Below are 20,157 nucleotides of genomic sequence, written 5' to 3'. Positions count from 1 at the left end.
TATAATGTTTTGTTTTGTCTGAGAAAGTAGAAACACACTATGCACAAATTATGTTTTATAACTAACATCTATCAGGCCACAAGTCTTTGGCCTAGAGTCAGGGAATGTCAGCATAGGGAAGCCATTCAGAGTTAATCAGGTACGAAGACAGAAAAACTGAAGTTCAAAAATTCAGATTCAATGACTGTTACTGAATTGTCACTCAGCACTGTCACAGTCCTGATCTCTTCTATATGGGCTGACCCAATCTCAAAACCCCTCAAGTGTCAGGATTTGTCTAGAAATCCAAGTGCTAACTTACCTGAAAAACTTAGAATCTTGATTTTCCAAGACTATTTTGTTTTCATCCTTGTTAAGAGTCATGGCTTAAGCATATGTTTAAATGCATTTTTCCATTTTTATCCATAAGTATTCCATAAGAATACATTTTGATAATAATTATATTTTTAAAAACATAACAATACAGGGGAATTCCCTGGTGGTCCAGTGGTTAGGACTCCACGCTTTCACTGGCCAGGGCCCAGGTTCAATCCCTGGTCGGGGAGCTAAGATCCTGCAAGCCGTATGGTAAGGCCAAAAGAACAAAACAAAAAACCCCATAACAATAGTATTATCATATTAAAAAAACTAGCAGCATTCTTTAGTATCATCAAATATAGAGTCAATTCCAATTTTGTGTCTATCTATCTATCTTTCTATCTAATCCATCTGCAAGTTACTTGTTTAAATCAGGATACAATGTCCACCTATTTCATTTGGTTGACAGATCACTTATAAGCTTACCCTCCATCTTCAACACTCACCCTGGCAAATTATTGTTGAAGGAACCAGGTCATTTATCCTCTGGAGTGTCTCACAGTCTGGATTTTGATGGCCACTCCCCATGATAACATCAACATTCTCCTCTGTCCTCTATGTTTTCTATAAATTATAGCTGGATCTGAAAGCTAGATCAGAAACAGATTTGATAGTTTTGGCAAGACTGCTTCACAGGTCGTGTGGTGTTATGCTATCAGTGGACACATCATGTCCTACGGCCTCTTTTATGATGTAAGCAGCCACCTGTGTTCAGTGCCTAGATTCATTACAGCTTGCAAAATGGTGATACTCTATTCTGTCCTTTGTTCTTCACGTATTAGCTGGAATTGTTTTACAGAGAAACTTTCCCTCATCAACCATCTGGCAATTCACTGATACAGTCATAGAGTAAAGGTAGAATAAGTGCTTGATGCTTCTCCTTTATCAACTTTCAAATAATGAGTTGACTCACTGGCATCTATCAACATGTAACCTATTAGGGACATTGTTCTATGTCACTGTGAACTCAAGGATTTGAACATACTGGGTGTCTCATTCCACTGACTTTCCCTACTGTTGCCCAACTGCCTCATCTATGGCCAGTGGGAGCCTCTTCAAGCTGGGTCCTATGTCCTTTAGACACTACCCTAGTAATCGGATGACTTTCTTGTCTTCTCATTTGAAATGCTTAAAGCTCACCTTGAACATTTCCAAGAACCTCTGTCTCTGCTCCTACAAGAGACCCACTTTAGGGCAAAGGACACACACAGATTGAAAGTGAGGGGATGGAAAAAGACGTTTCTGTTTCCTTTTAACGAGAAATAGTATTTGTAAACCACAATCTGGGCGCTAGGAATGCTCATTGCCACTGGATGCGTGACTACTTCTATGCTTTTTCAGAGGACTGGGCTAGGAAATAATTTTTTAAATAAAATGCATTATAAATACATACTCATGGGTTTGACTCAAATTCCAGGCTTCAGGGTTTTTACCTAAACTTCTTAATTTACACTAGCTCTTCTTTTCTTACATGCTGAGAATACAAATTTTCAATGATCTCAGAAAAGATAGCACTGGAATATCACATAATTACTCATTTGCTTTATCACACAATATGCAAACAATCATCTTAAAGTAATAATAACGAAATATACAATCAATGTTTGTGATTCCTTATCCTGGACGTCAAGCCATAGCAATTTATTATATAGGGAATCTTATTTGCAATCTATCCCTCTCTTTCTCTCTTACATTTTCTGTTATTTAGCAAAAACTGTATTTTTGTCTAATGGTTACTTTTATATTATTATCGTTATAATAAACGTTGCTATATAGTCAGTTCCCCAAAAGGAGAGATGCTCTGAAGATAGATAGATGATAGATAGATAGATAGATAAGGAAGAGTTCTCTCTGGCAAGGAGGAATTAACTCCAGACTAGTTACTAGTTAGAATAGACCAGGAAACGTCTTAGTGAGTTGCCTTCCACTAGTTACTAGTGGAACCTTGATTTAAACCCGAGTTTGGCTGCACTGGGTCTTTGTTACTGTGCGCGGGCTTTCTCTAGTTGCGACGAGCAGGGGCACACTTCATTGCGGTGCGCGGGCTTCTCCTTGCAGTGGCTTCTCTTGTGGAGCACGGGCTCTAGAGTGCAGGCTCAGTAGTTGTGGCGCACAGGCTTAGTTGCTCCGTGACAAGTGGGATCTTCCCGGACCAGGGCTCGAACCCGTGTCCCCTGCATTGGCAGGCGGATTCTTAATCACGGCGCCACCGGGGAAGCCCGAAAGCACCCATTCTTTTTGCAATACCACACAACCACCTAAAGAGAAGATGTTTCATAATTTCCAGTCTCTGAAATATTCCAAAGGGCATTCTAAAAGCTTACACGTATACCTATACATATATATATAATATATGTATATTTATAGGTATATATATATGCACGTACACATACTCATACGTTTACAGAAATAAATGTGTATGTGTGAAAGATTTTATTATATTGGTAGACTTATGAAAGATTTCTATATCAAAACTATTTTCAGAAACAAAAATCTTTCTAAAACTTTTAACTATCAAGTGTCCATGTAGTCCAAGGGAAGTATTAAAAATCTCTTTATATTTATTACTTAAATATTAAAAATAAGAATAAAATAATTTCTCGTACTGCTATTCACATTCTTTAATCAACTGTATATCTTACTTTAATACAGCATCACTGATATTTTCTGAAGAATGTGTTTTTAAGTCTTATAGTTTTTTCATAAAATCACCCCAAATCTTTTTTAAAGATGCACTGTATGGACAATAAATTTGAGATTACAGGTACCTAAAAATTGACTATTTTCAGAAGACCATTATAATTTTAATTGAGAAGATTCTCTTGCCATAGGTAAAGAGATACTCTAGTAAGTTCAGGGGAAATTCAGTTAAATGAAGCATATTCTCCATTCCATTTTTATACCCAAATATGGAAAAATGCTGGCATAAGTATTTTTATCAGTACAGCCAGTTTGCCTCCATACAGAGTGCTTTTCTACAATGTATATATGTTTATAAGACAAGCTATATCAAATAAGTTGACTGTATTCTGATTCTCTTTGAATATTTTGCTAAATTTAGATTTGCAAAATTATAGGCTTTTTTTCAATCTTATTCCATTTTAGTACAGAAAATCAATTTATCCAATTAAAAAACAGGAGTTATGTCAAAAGATTTTTTCTCTCAAATTGAATAATTCTAACATTTGAAAGTTAAATACAGCACACCCTTTGAGCTCTAATTATTCATTTTTTTCCAGTTCTTCCCTTGTTTTTGCATTTTAACATCTTCTTATTTGCAAGCTTTGTGTTCAGTAATTGCGTTTGCTTTTAAGCTTCAAACGCTTGAGGTTTTCAATATTTTGAATAAAGACTCCCAAGTCGTTTTTTAACAAAATGATACCACAATTTAGAGGACTTGCATATAATAAAAGTTCTAAAGTACTCTGAGACACTTAGGTGTATTTAGGAAGTAGTTCTTCAAAATTTCAAAGGTTTTTAAATTGGATCAAGTCTGAGTAGCAATGAAGGAAATTATATATATTAAATGGTGATAATTCTACCTCACTTATTTGAATAACATTTTAATTATGTAGCACTGCAACCAATCTCAAGTGAGTGAAAAGAATGTTGCACTAGGAAAAGAGCAACCTGATGGCTGGTTCCAACCAATTATAAGCTGTGTGACTTTGGATAACTCTCTTAACCTTTCTGAACCTCAGTGTTCTTATTTGCAAAAGGCGGCTCATAACATGTGAAATATGAGTGAAAAAAGATAATGTGTTTCAAAGAGTCTTTGAATTGCAGACAAGCTTTGATGAGCAGGAAAGATTTTCTCTCCAGCTAAACCTGTATCTCCAGCCTCATCTCCCATCACCATCTCGGTGTATTTCCTCTCCAGGACACTCACATGCCTCCAAACATCATCTATTCTTTTACACACCTAGGCTAAAACACATGGGAACATTTTTTTCCAGCTCCTTATGGGGAGAAAGTCTTAGCCTCAGCCCCGCCTTTCCCAGCCACGGCAGAACTTGTCAATCGCATTGGTCAATGTTCGAGGTGTTTGCTAAGCCACATTCCCTAGGAGGTGTCATCACTGCAGTCAGGCACACTCACGCCTTCTCTCTCTTACAATTCCTACCCGGATGTGGTAAGCAGACCTTGTGGTAAGCAGACCCTGGTCTCTCAGGGCAGGCTGCCCGTACAGTGCTCTCCCTCTTCCAGATTCCATGTTGTTAGATGGGTAATTGGACCCAAGTCCACTTGAATACCGTCAGCCTCTCTCCACAAATGACCTGAGTGTGCAGGTGCCAAGAATCAGCTATGGTTTGGGGACAGGGAGGATGATGAAAAAGGGCAGAATGAAGACCCCATCATTGCCTTGAGCCTTAGCTGCACCCTCCAATGCAGCCTTGGAGAGTGATCTCTGAACTACTGGGTGTTGCACACTGTGTAGCTCGTAATAAAACGGTTTTGACTCCTAGACATGTATCTGTCTTGGAAATGCAAAGGAGGCTCTTGGGATGATTGACAGGGCAAGACTCAGTCACTGCTGTACACTGTCTGTCACAACACCACCTGCGACCCTCACCTCTAGCGCAGTCAGTCCTTCCACTCTCCTCTAAAAGGCCAATTCCAAGAACCTTCCCTCAACTCCCCAGTTCAGACTTCTGTGCCCCCAACCAGGTTGTCATGGCACCTTGCTCACACCTCCAGTGCAACCTACATTTTACTCCCTGGTATTGCACTGATTCGTGTACTTGGCACTGTCCTCTCCCGTACTTTAAATCCCCCAGGAAATTTCTATTCTATGTGCATCTCCTGAGCTCCCAGAACTGCCTAGGACATAATAGGCCCTCAATAAATGTGTTGAAGGAAGATTAATTTAACATTACTCGAATGCTACCTGCCTTTATTCCCCAAAGGGGAATACATATCTGTCGCTTTCATAGTTTACATCTTGAGAGAAAACTGAAAAAAGAGGCTTTCTGAAAGCATATCAGAATTCTTGATCTAACTTTAAAAAGCCTGCCGCCATTGTAACATTTCTTCTCCATCTTCCCTGAGAATCTTTCATAACTGCAGTGGACTTTATTCAAGCTTTTAAAGGTTCTATGCTTTCCCCAGCACCACTTATCTTTCAGGAAGCTTCATAACGTCACTGCAGGTTTGTCGGGAGAAAAGTCTCCCATCGAACTCCCCTGCCTGGTAAACAGTCTTCAAAGCCTTTGCAGTTGGAGTTCCCATTGAGCTGAGTAGCTGAAAGTTCACGTGTGTTAACCTCGGTTTTCCTGGGACCCGTGGCCGGCCGAGAGCACTGATTTGGGTGGTCTCCGCTTCCCCTCTGCTCTTTGAGATTCCTCAGCTTTTTGTCAAGGAATAGCTAACTGTTGTCAGCACTGTTCTCAGAACTTTACATGTAATAAAACCTGTACTCCTCACACCCACCCTCTGAAGTAGGGGGCTGTTACTACCCGCATACTAGGGCATTGACCCTGGACAAGTGCAGGACAGCTGTAAGTGGCAGGACTGGGCTCCAACCACCAGGCTCCCTTGTCTCTTAATCAGGAAAACATGGACTTCAGGGTCAGACAAATGGGGTTCCATGTGTGTGACCTTAGTAAATCATTTAGCTCTCAGAATGTCACAAACTCAGGCAGGCAAAAAATGTGACCTTAATTTTTTTTAATCTCTTGAATGTTTAAATGGGAGTATAATTTACAGTCAATGAAATACTCATTTCTTGTGTATCATCTGATAAGTTATGATCAATAGACATTCATGTAATGCATACACTTTTCAGGATAGAGAATATGTCTGTCACCCTCAGAAAGTTCTTTGAACACTTTCCAAGTCAACCTCCACTCCTCCTATGAATCATTATTCTGTTTTCTCTCACCTTAAATAAATTATTTAATTTGTTATCTTTAACCTAACCTAATTATTTCGAACTCTCATTCTACGTAGTATCAAAAACATAATCTCAGCCAGTTCAGGCCTTTTCCCATTCTATTTCCCTGAGATTTTATATAACATTTAGAGGTGAAGGTTGTGCTACGTTACCCCACATTTTCTGAGATGGTGGGAGGTATTCTCATGGTCACTTGTCCATGCTGGTTTCTGCTGGGATGTGCCTGGCCCTGCCTGGTCCTCGGTGTGGCCCATGTAGGTTGTGCCCCTTTTTTCTCCAGCATCAAGGTCTCTTCAGCCTGGACGCTCTCTCTCAGCTTCACCAGGGCCTCTCTGAGGACACGGGAGTATCTACAGCCCTGCAGCTACAGCCCTGCACACAGCTGAGTGGAGGATTCTTCAAAGTACTCGCAGGCCCTCTCTGCCTAGATCAGCCCTGAACCCACATCTTCTCTGGTGTACCATCACCTCCCCCAGGCACACCTGAGAAAAGCCGCCTCTACACCTGAATCTCACACAGCAAAGAGGGTTATTTCTGCCATCGCTCTTCTTGCTGGCTATGCAGGGAGAGCAACAGCTGTACCTATATATCTACATATTCTGTAGAGCAAAGGGTCCCTTGTTTTCAGGGAACCCAGCACTTATTCTCTCCTTGCTCCCTTTAATATCCTCCCTAAATTCTGAGGACGACTTTTTGCTATTCCTCCCAAGCCATTCTTTTCTCCGAGGCAGCAAATGGATGAGATCTCCTTGCAGCAAGCAGGAAGGGTCTCAGTGCAGCAGGAAATCTGAAGAATCACATTTGTTAACATATTGAAATACCATCCCAGCACAGAGAAAAATGATAGCACAGGAGGACCACAGAGCTGCTGCATTAATGAGCTGATTCCTCAAAACATTCACATCATTAGCATTTAGTAAATTGTCTATACATCGTCTAGATATGGAAAGTATCATCAGATTAAACGTGAACCAAATCTTTCACTGTGTGCTCTCCGGGTGTTGTCTGTAGATGGGACTAATGGGCTGTTGGTGACACCTGGAAGGACAGTATGAATTTGGAAAGCCCTGAGCAGCCGAGATGGAGAGAGTGAGTGAAATGTGGCAGTGACATCTACAGAGTGGCTCAGATCATTGCTGGCAGCTGGAGTCCAAATCTGTGATAACAGGGGAACATAAAAGTTAATAAGCAGGGAGAGAGAGCTGTATCCTGCTCCCTGGACAGAGTTGCACCAGGATCCTTTTGAAGACTTAACCGCCAATGTACTTCTGGTCTTAGCCCCCAGGACAGGGAATACACTACGGTGGAAGGACCCAGGGCCAGACAGGTCTGGGTGTGAGCTCTACAGAGTCAGCCTAGTGTCCCTAAGAGCTGGCCCCAAAGTCAGACACCCTGGCTCTGCCACGGAACTGCTGTGACCTTGGGCAACTTGCTCCACCTCTGTTTTCCCTCCCGTTTCCTAATCAATCAAATGGAAAGAAAAATGTGTGGGAGGGATGTAGAGAAACCTTCTCTTCGCCTGTGGTTTCCAGGAGAAATGACTGACCCTACATCTCCTGGTCTCTTGCCCCATCCTCCCTCCTTTCCATCAGAGGTGGAGTTACCTGGTAGATGAACGACAGTCATTGGCACACATACTTTGAGTGGAGCTAACTTACCAAAAGTCCTAAGCACAAGCGTTTCCATCTCTTCTTGGTTCTTACATTGTCTGGATAAGTGAAGGGACTTCGGCATCCATGTGTCCACTCTGCAGACCCCAAAAATCCATTGAGTGGGCTTTCCTAAGGACCAACCTGGAGACAGGAGCATTAGGCGGCGTGGTGTTGCCACTCTTCTAGTCCTGTTCTCTAATTCAGCTTTCCTTAATATTTTAGCTGATCTAATGCCCCCATCATATTACATAGTTGCCATTTCTTTTTTTGTGGTGAGAACATTTAAGATCTGCTCTCTTAGCAACTTTCAAGTGTATAACGTTAACTATAGTCACCATGTTGTACATTAGACTCCCCAGCACCTGTAACTGCAAGTCTGTACCCTTAACCCACATCTCTTCACTTCCCCTTACCCACCCTCGGTCCCTGGCAACCACTATTCTACTCGCTGTTTCTAGTGTATGATCTAACTTCATCTTCCAATTGCTGCTGACCTTGTATCCAGAAGAATTAAGCTTCTTATTAATTCTAAAAAACAGATACTTTAGCTGATCCATTACCTCTATCTGCCTCTCTGCTTTGTATTCCTTATTGGTTCCCTCAAACTCCTACAGTAACAGCTCCTCCCTTGCACAATCCCGGTGGGGATGAATTACTGAGATAATAAAGACGTAAAGTATCTGGAACGTTGTACACGCTCAGTAAATGTTTGCTATTGTAATTATTATTACTATTTTTTAATACTAGAATTGACACATATTTTGATCTATTCAAAAAACATAGTATATAACAATGAAAATAATGAATTATTGATACACAAAACCAATATGGATGATCTCACAGACATAGCATTGAGTGAAAAAGCTAGATATAAATAAAGTATCGGAAGTGTATTTTCATTGATAAGAAGTTCAGAAATTGGCAAAACCAATCCATGATGATAGAGGACTCAGTGGTTCGATTTATGGTGGAATGTTCATTAACAGGGCTCACAGTTATGCTATGGTAATTATTCATAGATATTTCACTTTGAAAAATCACATAAGCTCTCCTTCTCTGTATCCTTGTCTGTAAAATGCCGTTAATAATTGTACAAGTTAAATAAGGAAATGTATATAAGTCACATGGCACACAGCTGGCGCTCAGTAAACATCACCTCCCCTATCCTAGTTAAAATGTATTATTCTTAGAAAGGCACGTTGACTCTGCTCCATGTTTTGCCGACAGACAAGAGGAGAATGCTCTACAAATACTGCATCCCAGGATGGGTCTCCCAAATTGTAGGTAACATATGTCCCCATCTGAGATAACTGACATGCTGTATACGCCTCTCTCAAGGTTTTTTCACCCATGTACTCTCTTCTACAAAGATTTTTGTAGATCACCTAATGTCCTATAGAACCATATCCTCCCCATTTTACCCTGTGCATAAAAGGTATCTGTTTGTGTATTTTATCTCAGAAGTGGAGTGGCATTTGAAGACAGGACATCCAAGTTCCCAAACTGAGCCTGCCAATTACAGATCCTTGACCTCTGTTTTGGTTGTGTTATATGTAAGATGGCTGTGGACGATGAGACGCATCTGGAGCACTGCACTGAGAAGTACGCAAGAGAATACACAGGAAGGTACTTGGAAACAGGAAAGTGCTATAAAAACAACGTTGTGTTAAGAGGGAACCTAGGTTAACGAGAAGTGGGTAGCCGTCTTCTCTGCGGGCACTCTAGTTTAAAATAACTCAAACCTCAAGAAAACTGATGCCATCTGTGCTTGTTTCAACGTGTGCAACCAACTGTCTTCTCCTGGTAAAGTCAGTTTGCAAGGCATCAGGAACTTTAAGTAACTCCATTTATGGAATTTACGGCTCTGAGGATATAGTTGCCATTATTATTATCCTTGATCAGGTTTATGCAATATGCTAGGGCAGAAGAAACAGGAAAGTTATTTAAGACAGAAACCCACCACACCTACTTCTCACTTCCAAGAGAGTGACATAATTCATCTTCAGAGGAGAAGGTGCAATTGTTTGTGAAAGCACCTTGATGTTTTGGTGAGAAAGTGAAGCTCCCTAGGCTGAGCCCAAATGAGAAGAAAGGAACAAAAAGAGAGAGAGAGGACTTGCTCTAAATCCTACTGGGAAGGAGTTTTGAGCCTGGGAAATGAAGAAACAGAGGGAGACGCAAGAGTTTTTAGGGATGGAAGAGAGAAAGGGAGAAAAAGAGAAGTGGAGTGTGGTAGACTTAGAGACCCAAACCGTATGACACCAGGAAGGGGTCAAAGAGAAATCAGTTGCTAGGAATTGGAGGGCAGTGATTCCTGCCATCCAATATGATGTTGCTACTGTTCTGTGCCCCTCAACAATAATCTGTATCCCCAAAGCCTTCCTTAAAAGTCTGTCATAACTAGTAGTTTCATAAAAGTGGTGCACTGGGGAAATTAAAAGAGAGAGAGAGAATCAGTAGCAAAATCCAACAACATGAGAAAATGGTGGGGAAAGAGGGCTTTTACTCCAGGACACAAGTCTGTGAACAGGGCCGTCTATAACCCTGGGGAAACCGGAAATGAGAGAAGTAAGCATGAGTATGTAACCCCCGCAACCACGGAAGTCTCAGAAATTGTAGTGAAGGGACAAACTGTGTGCTGTGGGGCCTCAGATAACCATATTTAAATCTTTCTTTTTTTTTAAACATCTTTATTGGAGTATAATTGCTTTACAAGGGTGTGTTAGTTTCTGCTGTATAACAAAGTGAATCACTTATACATCAGTATTTAAATCTTAACGGCAAGAATGCCCCCAAAATATGGATAAGTTAAACTTGGAGGTGGATTTCTGGAATCCTCTGAATTGATCTCCATTCTTTCTAAAATTTGAATTGAGGAGGAAGCCCCGAGATCATCAGCTGCAACCACCTCATTCTGATAATGAGAAAACAGAGACCTAGAGCTACGGGCAGCTTTAACAGTTTACTGGCTTATTGAGCAAGGTACACCTGATGAGTACAGTAAAGAGGTTTTATTTGTTTGTTTCTTGTTTCAGCACTGCCTCCCGCTGTTCCACTGGATCTCCCTCATCCTCCCCTTAACAGCATCTCAAGCACATACTAAAGATTTTTACTTATTTTCAGCTACAATAACAGTTCCATTTTTAGATATCAGAAAAACCTACACTTATTACATCAACCCTTTAATCTCAGCATCCTCTTTAAAGCTCTTTCTACTCCACGGCTCTGGCCACCAGGGAGGTGGGGTGGGAGGGAAGCAAGGGTAAGAGTCATGGCTGGTCCCATCAATACCTGCCTCCCTGCTCCTACTGTCCCCCGATTCCATCTGCCCTTCTGGGCTCCTCCAGTGTCCAACAGGAATGAAAGAGAAGAGGAAGAGGCAAACAGTGCCTTTTATTAAGCTTGAGTATCTGAGGCCCTCTTGATTGTTAAACGTCCTATCACGGCAGACATTCCAATGCAAGCTCTTTCTTGTGGGAGGATGTTGAGGGTTTTTGAGCATTGGAGCTCACAGCACAGGCGAAGCCTGTAAGTTCACCAAGCATCAAGTCAATCCATGCCATCGTGGACCGCTCCAAATTACTAAGTGTTCCTCATAATTGACTTAGGTTGGGGTACCCCATTCCCCTCCTATTTTAGGGGGTCCTCCACTTTTCAAATTGCCTTCAAAGACACCTCCTCAATGGCTCTCCAGTCTTTACTCCATGAAGAGTGATGCTCATTGGATCTGTACCTGCATTTCATGGTGAAATGGGAACCTTAGGCTGCATGGGGCCTTGCCACCCATGTGACCTTGGCCAGTGTACTCTACCTCTCAATCCCCTGGTTTCCTTATTGGCAAAATAGGGATTATGATCATAGTATTAACCTCAGTTTTGTAAGGGTTAAATGAATAAATATGTGTAAAGCTCTACGAGCAGTGTCTGGCCCGTATATGTAAATGGTAGCTATTACTTTTATTATTGTCCTCAGCTGTGGGTCCTTAGCCAAAACTCTGAAGCACTAGGATATAACCTACTTGATATCTGTATCACTCAGATACTTCCTAGTTCAACCACCTCTTCTTCTATTGAGGAAATAGAGACGCAGAGGCACTGGGAGAGATAGCAACCTTCACTGTGTTTTCCCTGTCTCAGTGTCCACAACATTCATTACCTGAATTCTATATTTTGGAACATGACTGCATTTGATTACAGAGTGTCCAACCCTTTTCTCTGTAATGGGATGTTGAATAAGACTTTTTCTTATTTTCTACCATTTAAGCCTTAGAACTGAGAACAAGGAAGCCCAAATTACCCCATATTCTACAGAGGACTGTAAACAATTAGGCTGGACTTCTCTCCCAGGCTTGCTAAGAGGTTCAAAACATGCCCTATAACAGCCTTCAAGCCTCCCCCTCTCCTCCCCATGCTGTAAAGGGGAGGAAGAAAGGAACAGAGAGAGGGCAAGAGAAATTGTCCTTGCAGGTATAGGTGTCCGATAAAATACATAACACACAATTAAATTTGAATTTGAATTTCGATAAACAGGAATAATTCACGATGAGCATATCCCAAATATTACATGGGACATACTTATACTAAAAGCTTATTAGTTGATTATCTGAAATTCCAACTTACCTGGCTGTCATGTATTTTCGTTTGCTAAACCTGGTAACCCTATTGTGAGGAGAGTGGTATTTTTGATAAGAGTGATTCTGTCCCTTCTGAGATGGCAAGGGTAGAGCTGAGCATCACATAGAAAACCATACACAATCCTCCTCAGAGGCTCCCATCCGTGGGGAAATTACTAAGAGGAGGTCAAGAGACAGACTAGGAATGTCTTTCCACTACTAACATATCATCAGTTGCAAAACAGAATCCCTGCCTCCTCCAGCCCCTGGGAAGAGGGGAGGAAGTATTTTCTCATCTTAGGGTAGGGAAGATTAAAATCTCCCATTACACACACACACACACACACACACACACACACACACACACACTCCATGGTACCAAAGTGACGGGAGAAATGAATGCAGATCACACATCCCTCCCCACTTCAGGTCACTCAATACAAAGGCTGAAAATGTATTTCAGATTGAAGTTTTAATCTGGAGCCCACTTATAATGATCAAGAAAGGCCAGAACTTTCACTTCTGCAAAGATGGCATAGATGTAATTTATCCTATTCCATCCACTAAGTACGACTAAGAACCCAGGACATTGTATATAAAACAAACAAAAGAAAACTGTAAGGTAGAAAGAAGGCAGACAAATGGACAAGCTAGGAACCTGAGGACCCAAGAAATGACATGGTGATGAGTTCCCTGTTTTATTGCTTGTTTTCTGGTTCTTTTTTTCCTTGTATATCCAGACTGGATACTGCAGAACCCAGCAATCCAGAAATGCCAATGGGTACTGGCAAAAAAAAGCCCCATGAAAAACCTGCTCTTTCTAGCTAAAGGAGTCAAAAAGGAGTAACCTAGCAAGATAGAAAATGCTTAGACAATGACTTCTCTACTCTAGCTAAACACTGCAGAAACAACCCTGAACCCCACCCTCAGCCTCTCCAACAAAGGCCAAGTGGAGAGCATGGACTTCACCTTTACCGGGCTGGAACAAGGCACCCAACTCCCTTGTTGGGACAGACCCAGAGAGCTGAGTGGGGAGCCCAGATTTTCACTACTACTCAACAGTAAGGAGGCCTCTCTCCAAGCCCCTTTCTCTCCCTTTTTTTGAGGTGTCAGTGGGGACCACATGGGAGGCTGGACTTCCACTCCACTTGGTAGTAATAAGTTCCATCCTCTCTCCACTAGGGTGGTGTCAGAGAAGATCGAGTGAACAGTTAGGACTTTCATACCATTTCTCATCAGTACTGAGGCATTCCACCCACGGAGTCAGGGAGGGCCCTAGGGGGGAGCAGTAATGAGGTATCGTTCACCCTCCCAGATGGAGCAGAATCAGCAGAGACCTAGTGGGAGCCAGAGTTCCCACACCCACCCAGCAGCAGTAAGGAATCCCTTTTTCACCCACAAACGCCAATGAAGGCTGAATGGAGAAGCTGCAATTCCACCCCATCGGGCAGTAATGAGGTGGTACCACATCCATCAGACTAGTTTCAGAGAGTCCTTGCCAAAATAGAATCCTTTTAAAACTCTTCTAACATAATAACCAAAATGCCCCAGTTTCAACTGAAAATGATTCATCACACCAAGAACCCGGAAGATCTCAAAATGAGTTTTAAAAAAAAAACAACCAATAGATACCCAACACCGAGATGACAACAATGTTAAAGTTATCGGACAGGAATTTTACAGCAATCATTATAAAAATGCTTTAATGAACAACTGTGAAGACACCTGAAACAAATGTTAAAGTGGAATGTTTCAGCAAAGAAATAGAAAACCTCAGCAAACAAATAGAAGATATAAGGAGGAGCTAAACAGAAATTTTAGCGCTGAAAAATAAATAATGGCTAAGGGAAGTTCTCTAAACAGAAAGGAAATGATAAAAGAAGGAATCTTGGAATATCTGGGAGAAGGGATTTTGGAACATCTGGAAGAAGGAAGAAACACAGAAAGAGCAATATAAGAGCAAATACAGTTTACTGTCTTCCTTCTCTTGAGTTTTCTAAATGACGTGTGATGGCTCAAGCCAGAATTGTTAACTCTGTCTGATGTAGTTCTCAATGTGTGTAAAGGAAACCTCTGAGACAATTATATTAAAAATGAGAGAGGGTACAGGGACATAAATGGAGGTAAGATTTTTACCCTTCACTCAAATGGGTGAAGTGTTGACATCTGTAGATTGTGATAAATCATGTATATGCAGTGTAAACCTAGACACTAAAATAGCTGTACAAAGGTACAGACTCAAAAGCACTCCTCTAGATCAAATAAACCAGAATTTGAAGAAAAGTTAAGTGAACCACAAACAGGCAAGAAAAAGAAAACAGAGAAGCAAAACAGGCCAAACAGAAAACAAAAACTAAAGCGGCAAACTCGAACCTTAACTTATTAATAATTACATTAAATGGAAAATGTCTAAGTTTACCAATTAAAACACAGAGATTAAGAGAGTGGATTAAAAAAGAAATATGACCCAATTATATGCTGTCTATATGAAATCACTTCAAATATAATAATTTTAATAAGTTGATAGTGAAAGAATAGAAAAAAATACCATGGAAACATCAACCAAAAAAAAAAAAAAGATGTTGCTGTATTCATGTTAGTCAAGCAAATTACCAAAGATAGAGAGAGACATTATATAATGATAAAAAGGTCAATCCACAAAGAAGACATAGAAATCCTAGGGACTTCCCTGGAGGTCCAGTGGTTAAGACTCTGTGCTTCCAATCCAGGGGGTGCAGGTCCAATCCCTGGTCGGGGAACTAAGATCCCACATGCCCCATGGCATAGCCAAGAAAAAAAAAAAGAAATTCTAACTGTGTATGCACCAAACAATAACGTTGAAGAATATGTGAAGCAAAAACTCATAAAACTGAAAGGAGAAATAGACATATACAATACAAAATTATCACGCGATTTTAACACTCATCCCTCAACAATTGATAAAACAATTAGACAAAAAGTTACCAAAGGGCTTCCCTGGTGGCGCAGTGGTTGAGAGTCCGCCTGCCAATGCAGGGGACACGGGTTCGTGCCCCGGTCCGGGAAGATCCCACGTGCCGCGGAGCGGCTGGCCCCGTAAGCCATGGCTGCTGAGCCTGCGCGTCCGGAGCCTGTGCTCCGCAACAGGAGAGGCCACAACAGTGAGAGGTCCGCATACCACACACACAAAAAAAGTTACCAAAGATACAGAAGAAGCCAACAATACCATTATAACCAAGAGGATATAATCAATGTGTATAGAACGCTTCCCACCAACTCCAGCAGAATACACTCTCTCTTTATGTGCCCACAGAACATATGCCAAGATAGAGCATATCGTGGGCCATAAAACAACCTCAACAAATGTGAAAGAACTGAGATCATGAAAACTATATTTTCTGACAAAAATAGAATCAAACTAGAAATCAATAAAAGAAAAACAAGAAAATCTTCAAACACTTTTAAACTAAACAACCCACTTCTAAATAATCTGTGAGTAAAAGAGGAATAAAACAATATACTGAACTGAATGAGAATAAAAACACTATGTATAAAAATATACAGGTCTCAGAGCAGTGCTGAGAGAGAAATTATAGCACTAAGTATTTACATAATCAGTATAATTACAAATCAATTATCTAAGTCCTTACCCTAAGATACTAGAAAAAAAAAGAACAAAATAAACTCAAACTAAGCATAAGTGTGGAAATAACAAAGGTAAGGGCAGAAATCAATGAAATTTAAAGCAGAAAAACAAAGAAAAAATCAATGAAACAGAAAGCTGGTTTCTTTTAAAAGGTCAGCCAGATTGACAAACCTCTAGCAAGAGTGACAAAGGAAAAAAAAGAGATAAGAAGCATTTTATTAATATCAGGAATAAAACAAGAATATTACTATAGACCTTGTAGATAACAAAAGGATAATACGGAAGCACTATGCATTCTACACAAATCAATTTCACAACATAGATGATATAGGACAATTCCTCAAAAAGTACAAACTAACAAATCTTACCCAATATGAAATAGATCATTTGAATAGCCCTATAACTATTAAGGAAACTAAATTCATAATTTATAACTCCTGAAAAGACATCTCCAAGTCCAGATGGTTTCGCTAGAAATTTTTACCAAATGTTTGAAGAAGAATTAACAATTCTACACAATCCCTTCCATAAAAATAGGAGAGAAAGGAACATACCCAGCTCATTCCATGAAACCAGTATTACATTCACATTCATACCAAAACCAAAGACATCATTATAACAGAAAACCACAGATCAATATCCCTTATGAAGACAGATACAAAAATCCTTAACAAGATGTTAGTAAATTAAATCCATCAGCTTTTACATAATTTAACACCCACTCATGATATAAAACAAAACTCTCAAAAAATAAATGTAGAAAGGAAGTTCTTCAACTTGATAAAGAATGTCTACAACAATGAAAGACTGAATGCTTTCTCCCTGAGACTGGGAACAAGGTAAAGACATCTCTCACCACACTCTTCAATGTCGGGCTGAAATTTTTAGCTGATGCAATAAGGTAATAAAAGGAGATGAAAGGCATACAGATCATTAAAGAATTGTCTCTATTTGCTGATGGCGTAATTGCCAAGGAATCTACATACAATCTCCTAGAACGAATTAAGTGAGTTCAGCCAGGTTGCAGAATGTAAGATCAACATACAAAAGTCAACTGTATTTCTACATACTAGCAATGAACACATAGGCATCAGAATTTTCTTTTAAATACCATTTACTATTGCTAAAAAATAAATATTAAACACTTTAGTGCCAATCTGACAAACCATGTACAGGATATATGCTGAAAACTGATGAAAGAAATCAAAGAAGATCCAAAATGAATGGAGAGACATACCATGTTTGCGGACTGGAAGACTCAACATAGTAAATGGCATCAGTTCCCTCCAAACTGATATACGTGTTTAATGCAATTCCTATAAAATCCCAGCAAATTATTGTTGTAGATATATAAGATTATTTTCATATTTATTTGGAAAGGCAAAATAATTAGAATGGTGTGGTAGGTAGAACAATGCCTGCTCCTAAAATGCCCATGTCCTGATCCTGAGAATTGCAAACATGTTAGTTCACTTGGCAAGGGGAATTAAGGCAGATGAAATTAAGATTGCTAACCACTGCCTTAAAGTAACGAAATTAACCCATATTATCCAGGCGGGTCCACGGTAATCGCAAGATCCTTATAAATGGAATAGGAAGGCAGAGAGATGGAAGTTTGAGAAGGATTTAGACTGATGTTTCTGGCTGTGAAGTCGGAGAAAGGATGTCATGAGCTGAGGAATATGGGTAACCTCGAAAAGCTGGAAAAGGCAAGAAAGTGGATTCTTCCTTAGAGCTTCTTCCATTAGAGACACAGCCCTGTTGACACATAAATTTTAGCCCAGAGAGATCTATTTTTAATTTCTAACTGGCAGAACTTTGATAATAAATTTGTATTGTTTAAGCTACTATATTTATAGCAATTTTTATAGCAGCCATGGAAAACTAATACAAATAGCTAGAATTTTTTTTAAAAAAAGAAGAAAATGGAAGGAATCACTCTATCTGATATCAAGACTGTTATGGAATTGGCAAGAGACAGACACACAGATCAACGGAACAGAATAGAAAACCCAGATATAGCCTCACACAAGTATGGCCAACTGATTTTGACAAAGTTGTAGAGGCAGTGCAGTGGAGGGAGGATAGTCTTTCAAGAATTTGTACAGGAGCAACTGGACATTCAAAGTCATAGACAGATACATACATAGATGATAAATAGATAAACCTCCACCCAAACCTCACATCTTGTACAAATGGTAAGTCAAATATATCATAGATTTAAATATTAAACATAAAACTAAAAAGAGTTTTGGAGGATAATATAGGAGTAAATCTTTATGATCCAGGACTCGTTGAAGTGTTCTTTAGATATAGCACCAAAAAAATATGACAATAAAATGAAAAATTGATAAATTGGACTTCATTAAAATTAAAAGCATTTCCCCTTTGAAAGTTCCTGTCAAGAAGATAAAAAGAAGACCTACAGACTGTGAAAATTTGTAAACCACACATCTGACAAGTGACTAGTACCTAGGATATATTTTTTAAAACTCTCAAAACTCAACACTAAAAAAATAAACAATTTAATTAGAAAGTGGACAACAGTCATGAATTAAGTTTAACTTAATTCCTAAGATTAGCTCTTGTGACAGAGATGCTGCATAAAGCAGTGAAAATTTTGAAGAAGCATGGAATGGAAAGAAGATGAATAAGAAAAACAGGAAATGCCCGAAGTCAGGGGTTTATAGAAAATGGTTGGGAACGTCAAGGAAGAGCATGAAAATGGCTTATGTAATAGCCTTCCTGTATCAATGATCAATACATGACTTTCATTTGTCTTATCTCCATCACCCGGACCCCAGTCATGTCTTCATTTTCCTTCAGCATTTGAAAACCACTTATTCATTTAATAAATATATATTGTAGACCTATGCTAGGCTCTAAGGACCCAGAGTTGAACATATTAGACACTGCAATTCTCAGCTGGGCACATAAGAGCAAAATTGAAATCGTGCAGGAAGCTTTGATTCAAACTATAATATACTTCTCCCCTCTTCCTCCTACAGAACCCAGCCACATATTTTTACATCCCTTCCACCAGGAAAGTGTCCATTCCCAGAACAATCAGCAGGTACAGATCAGAGTTTTATCCTACTCCTCAGATGTGTTTCAGCACAGAAGCAAAGTCTGAGGACTTCTGATTTACATAAGTGTCACAAGAGGATGAAGGATGTCTCAATTTAACTGACACGCTGAGAACATACCAGGTCCCAAGTGCTGTAGGCTAGTACCCAGGGCTCAAAGATTTCAAGAGAGATTCGGTCCTCATTGAGATTAGAGTTAACTAAGGCAGGCAAACCTGTAAATGAAAAGAACAATGACAAAGTAAAACATTAACTAAGTCACTTTGCTGTACCACAGAAATTAAACACAAGACTGTAAATCAACTATACTTCAATAAAAATTTTTTTAAAAGTAGGCTCGTAGGGACCATTTATATGAGTGTACTCGTTTTTATTGGGCTGGGTGGGGTTTAGTTGGAAAACTGCCTAGCTTAAATGCTTCTTAAAATATTAGAAACCCTTTCCCAGCCCTCCCATCTTTCTGAGTCTGTTATCACTGCCTCCACTGAATTTTTAATGTCTGGTACTTGCAGATAGCAGAGGTACTGATCATTAGATGTCACCATGAATAACCAAAAGGTAAAAGCTAACTATTTCCCAGCACGTCTGTACGCGATACACACATAAGATCACCCTGAAAAAAAGTGTCATAATAATAAAACATATAATTTATTGCGTCCTTACTGTGTGCTAGGTGTTGTACAAAGCATTTTACAGCCATTATCATATCTAATTTTCACAACACTATTGTAAAGAGGTAATTATTACCCCTACTTAATGGGCAGGAAACTAAAGCTCAGAGCACCACACAGATCGTCAACAGGAGAACCAGGATTCCAACCCAGTCTAGAGTTGCTGTTTGATGGGATCAAAAAATAATACCCCTCAAGTTCAAACCAACTGACATATGGTCATATGGAGTCAGACAGATGGAAATCACAATGCCAGCTTCA

General features: G+C 39.9%; 1 protein-coding gene across 2 annotated transcripts in view; it reads right to left on the bottom strand.

Annotated features, from left to right (window-relative positions):
* Positions 1 to 828: 828 nt before the first annotated feature.
* Positions 829 to 20,157, bottom strand: part of ZFAT (zinc finger and AT-hook domain containing) — a 376,612-nt gene continuing 357,283 nt past the window's right edge. The window contains exons 17-19 of one of the 2 annotated variants that reach the window (XR_013824727.1): positions 19,346 to 19,440; positions 7,909 to 8,043; positions 829 to 947 (exon numbers count right to left, since the gene is read on the bottom strand). Coding sequence is in view for 1 of the 2 variants with exons in the window: in XM_079902394.1 (XP_079758520.1) it covers positions 19,426 to 19,440 (15 nt within the window). In the remaining variant the exon portion in view is untranslated. Of the gene's footprint in view, positions 948 to 7,908; positions 8,044 to 19,294; positions 19,441 to 20,157 lie in introns of those variants that run through there. The other variant, XM_079902394.1, reaches the window with a different exon arrangement.

This window comes from Stenella coeruleoalba (genome assembly GCF_951394435.1).
Source record: "Stenella coeruleoalba genome assembly, chromosome: 17".
Taxonomy (NCBI): Eukaryota; Metazoa; Chordata; class Mammalia; order Artiodactyla; family Delphinidae; genus Stenella; species Stenella coeruleoalba.
Note: the sequence above shows the minus strand (reverse complement) of the source record. Positions and strands in the feature narration are given on the sequence as shown.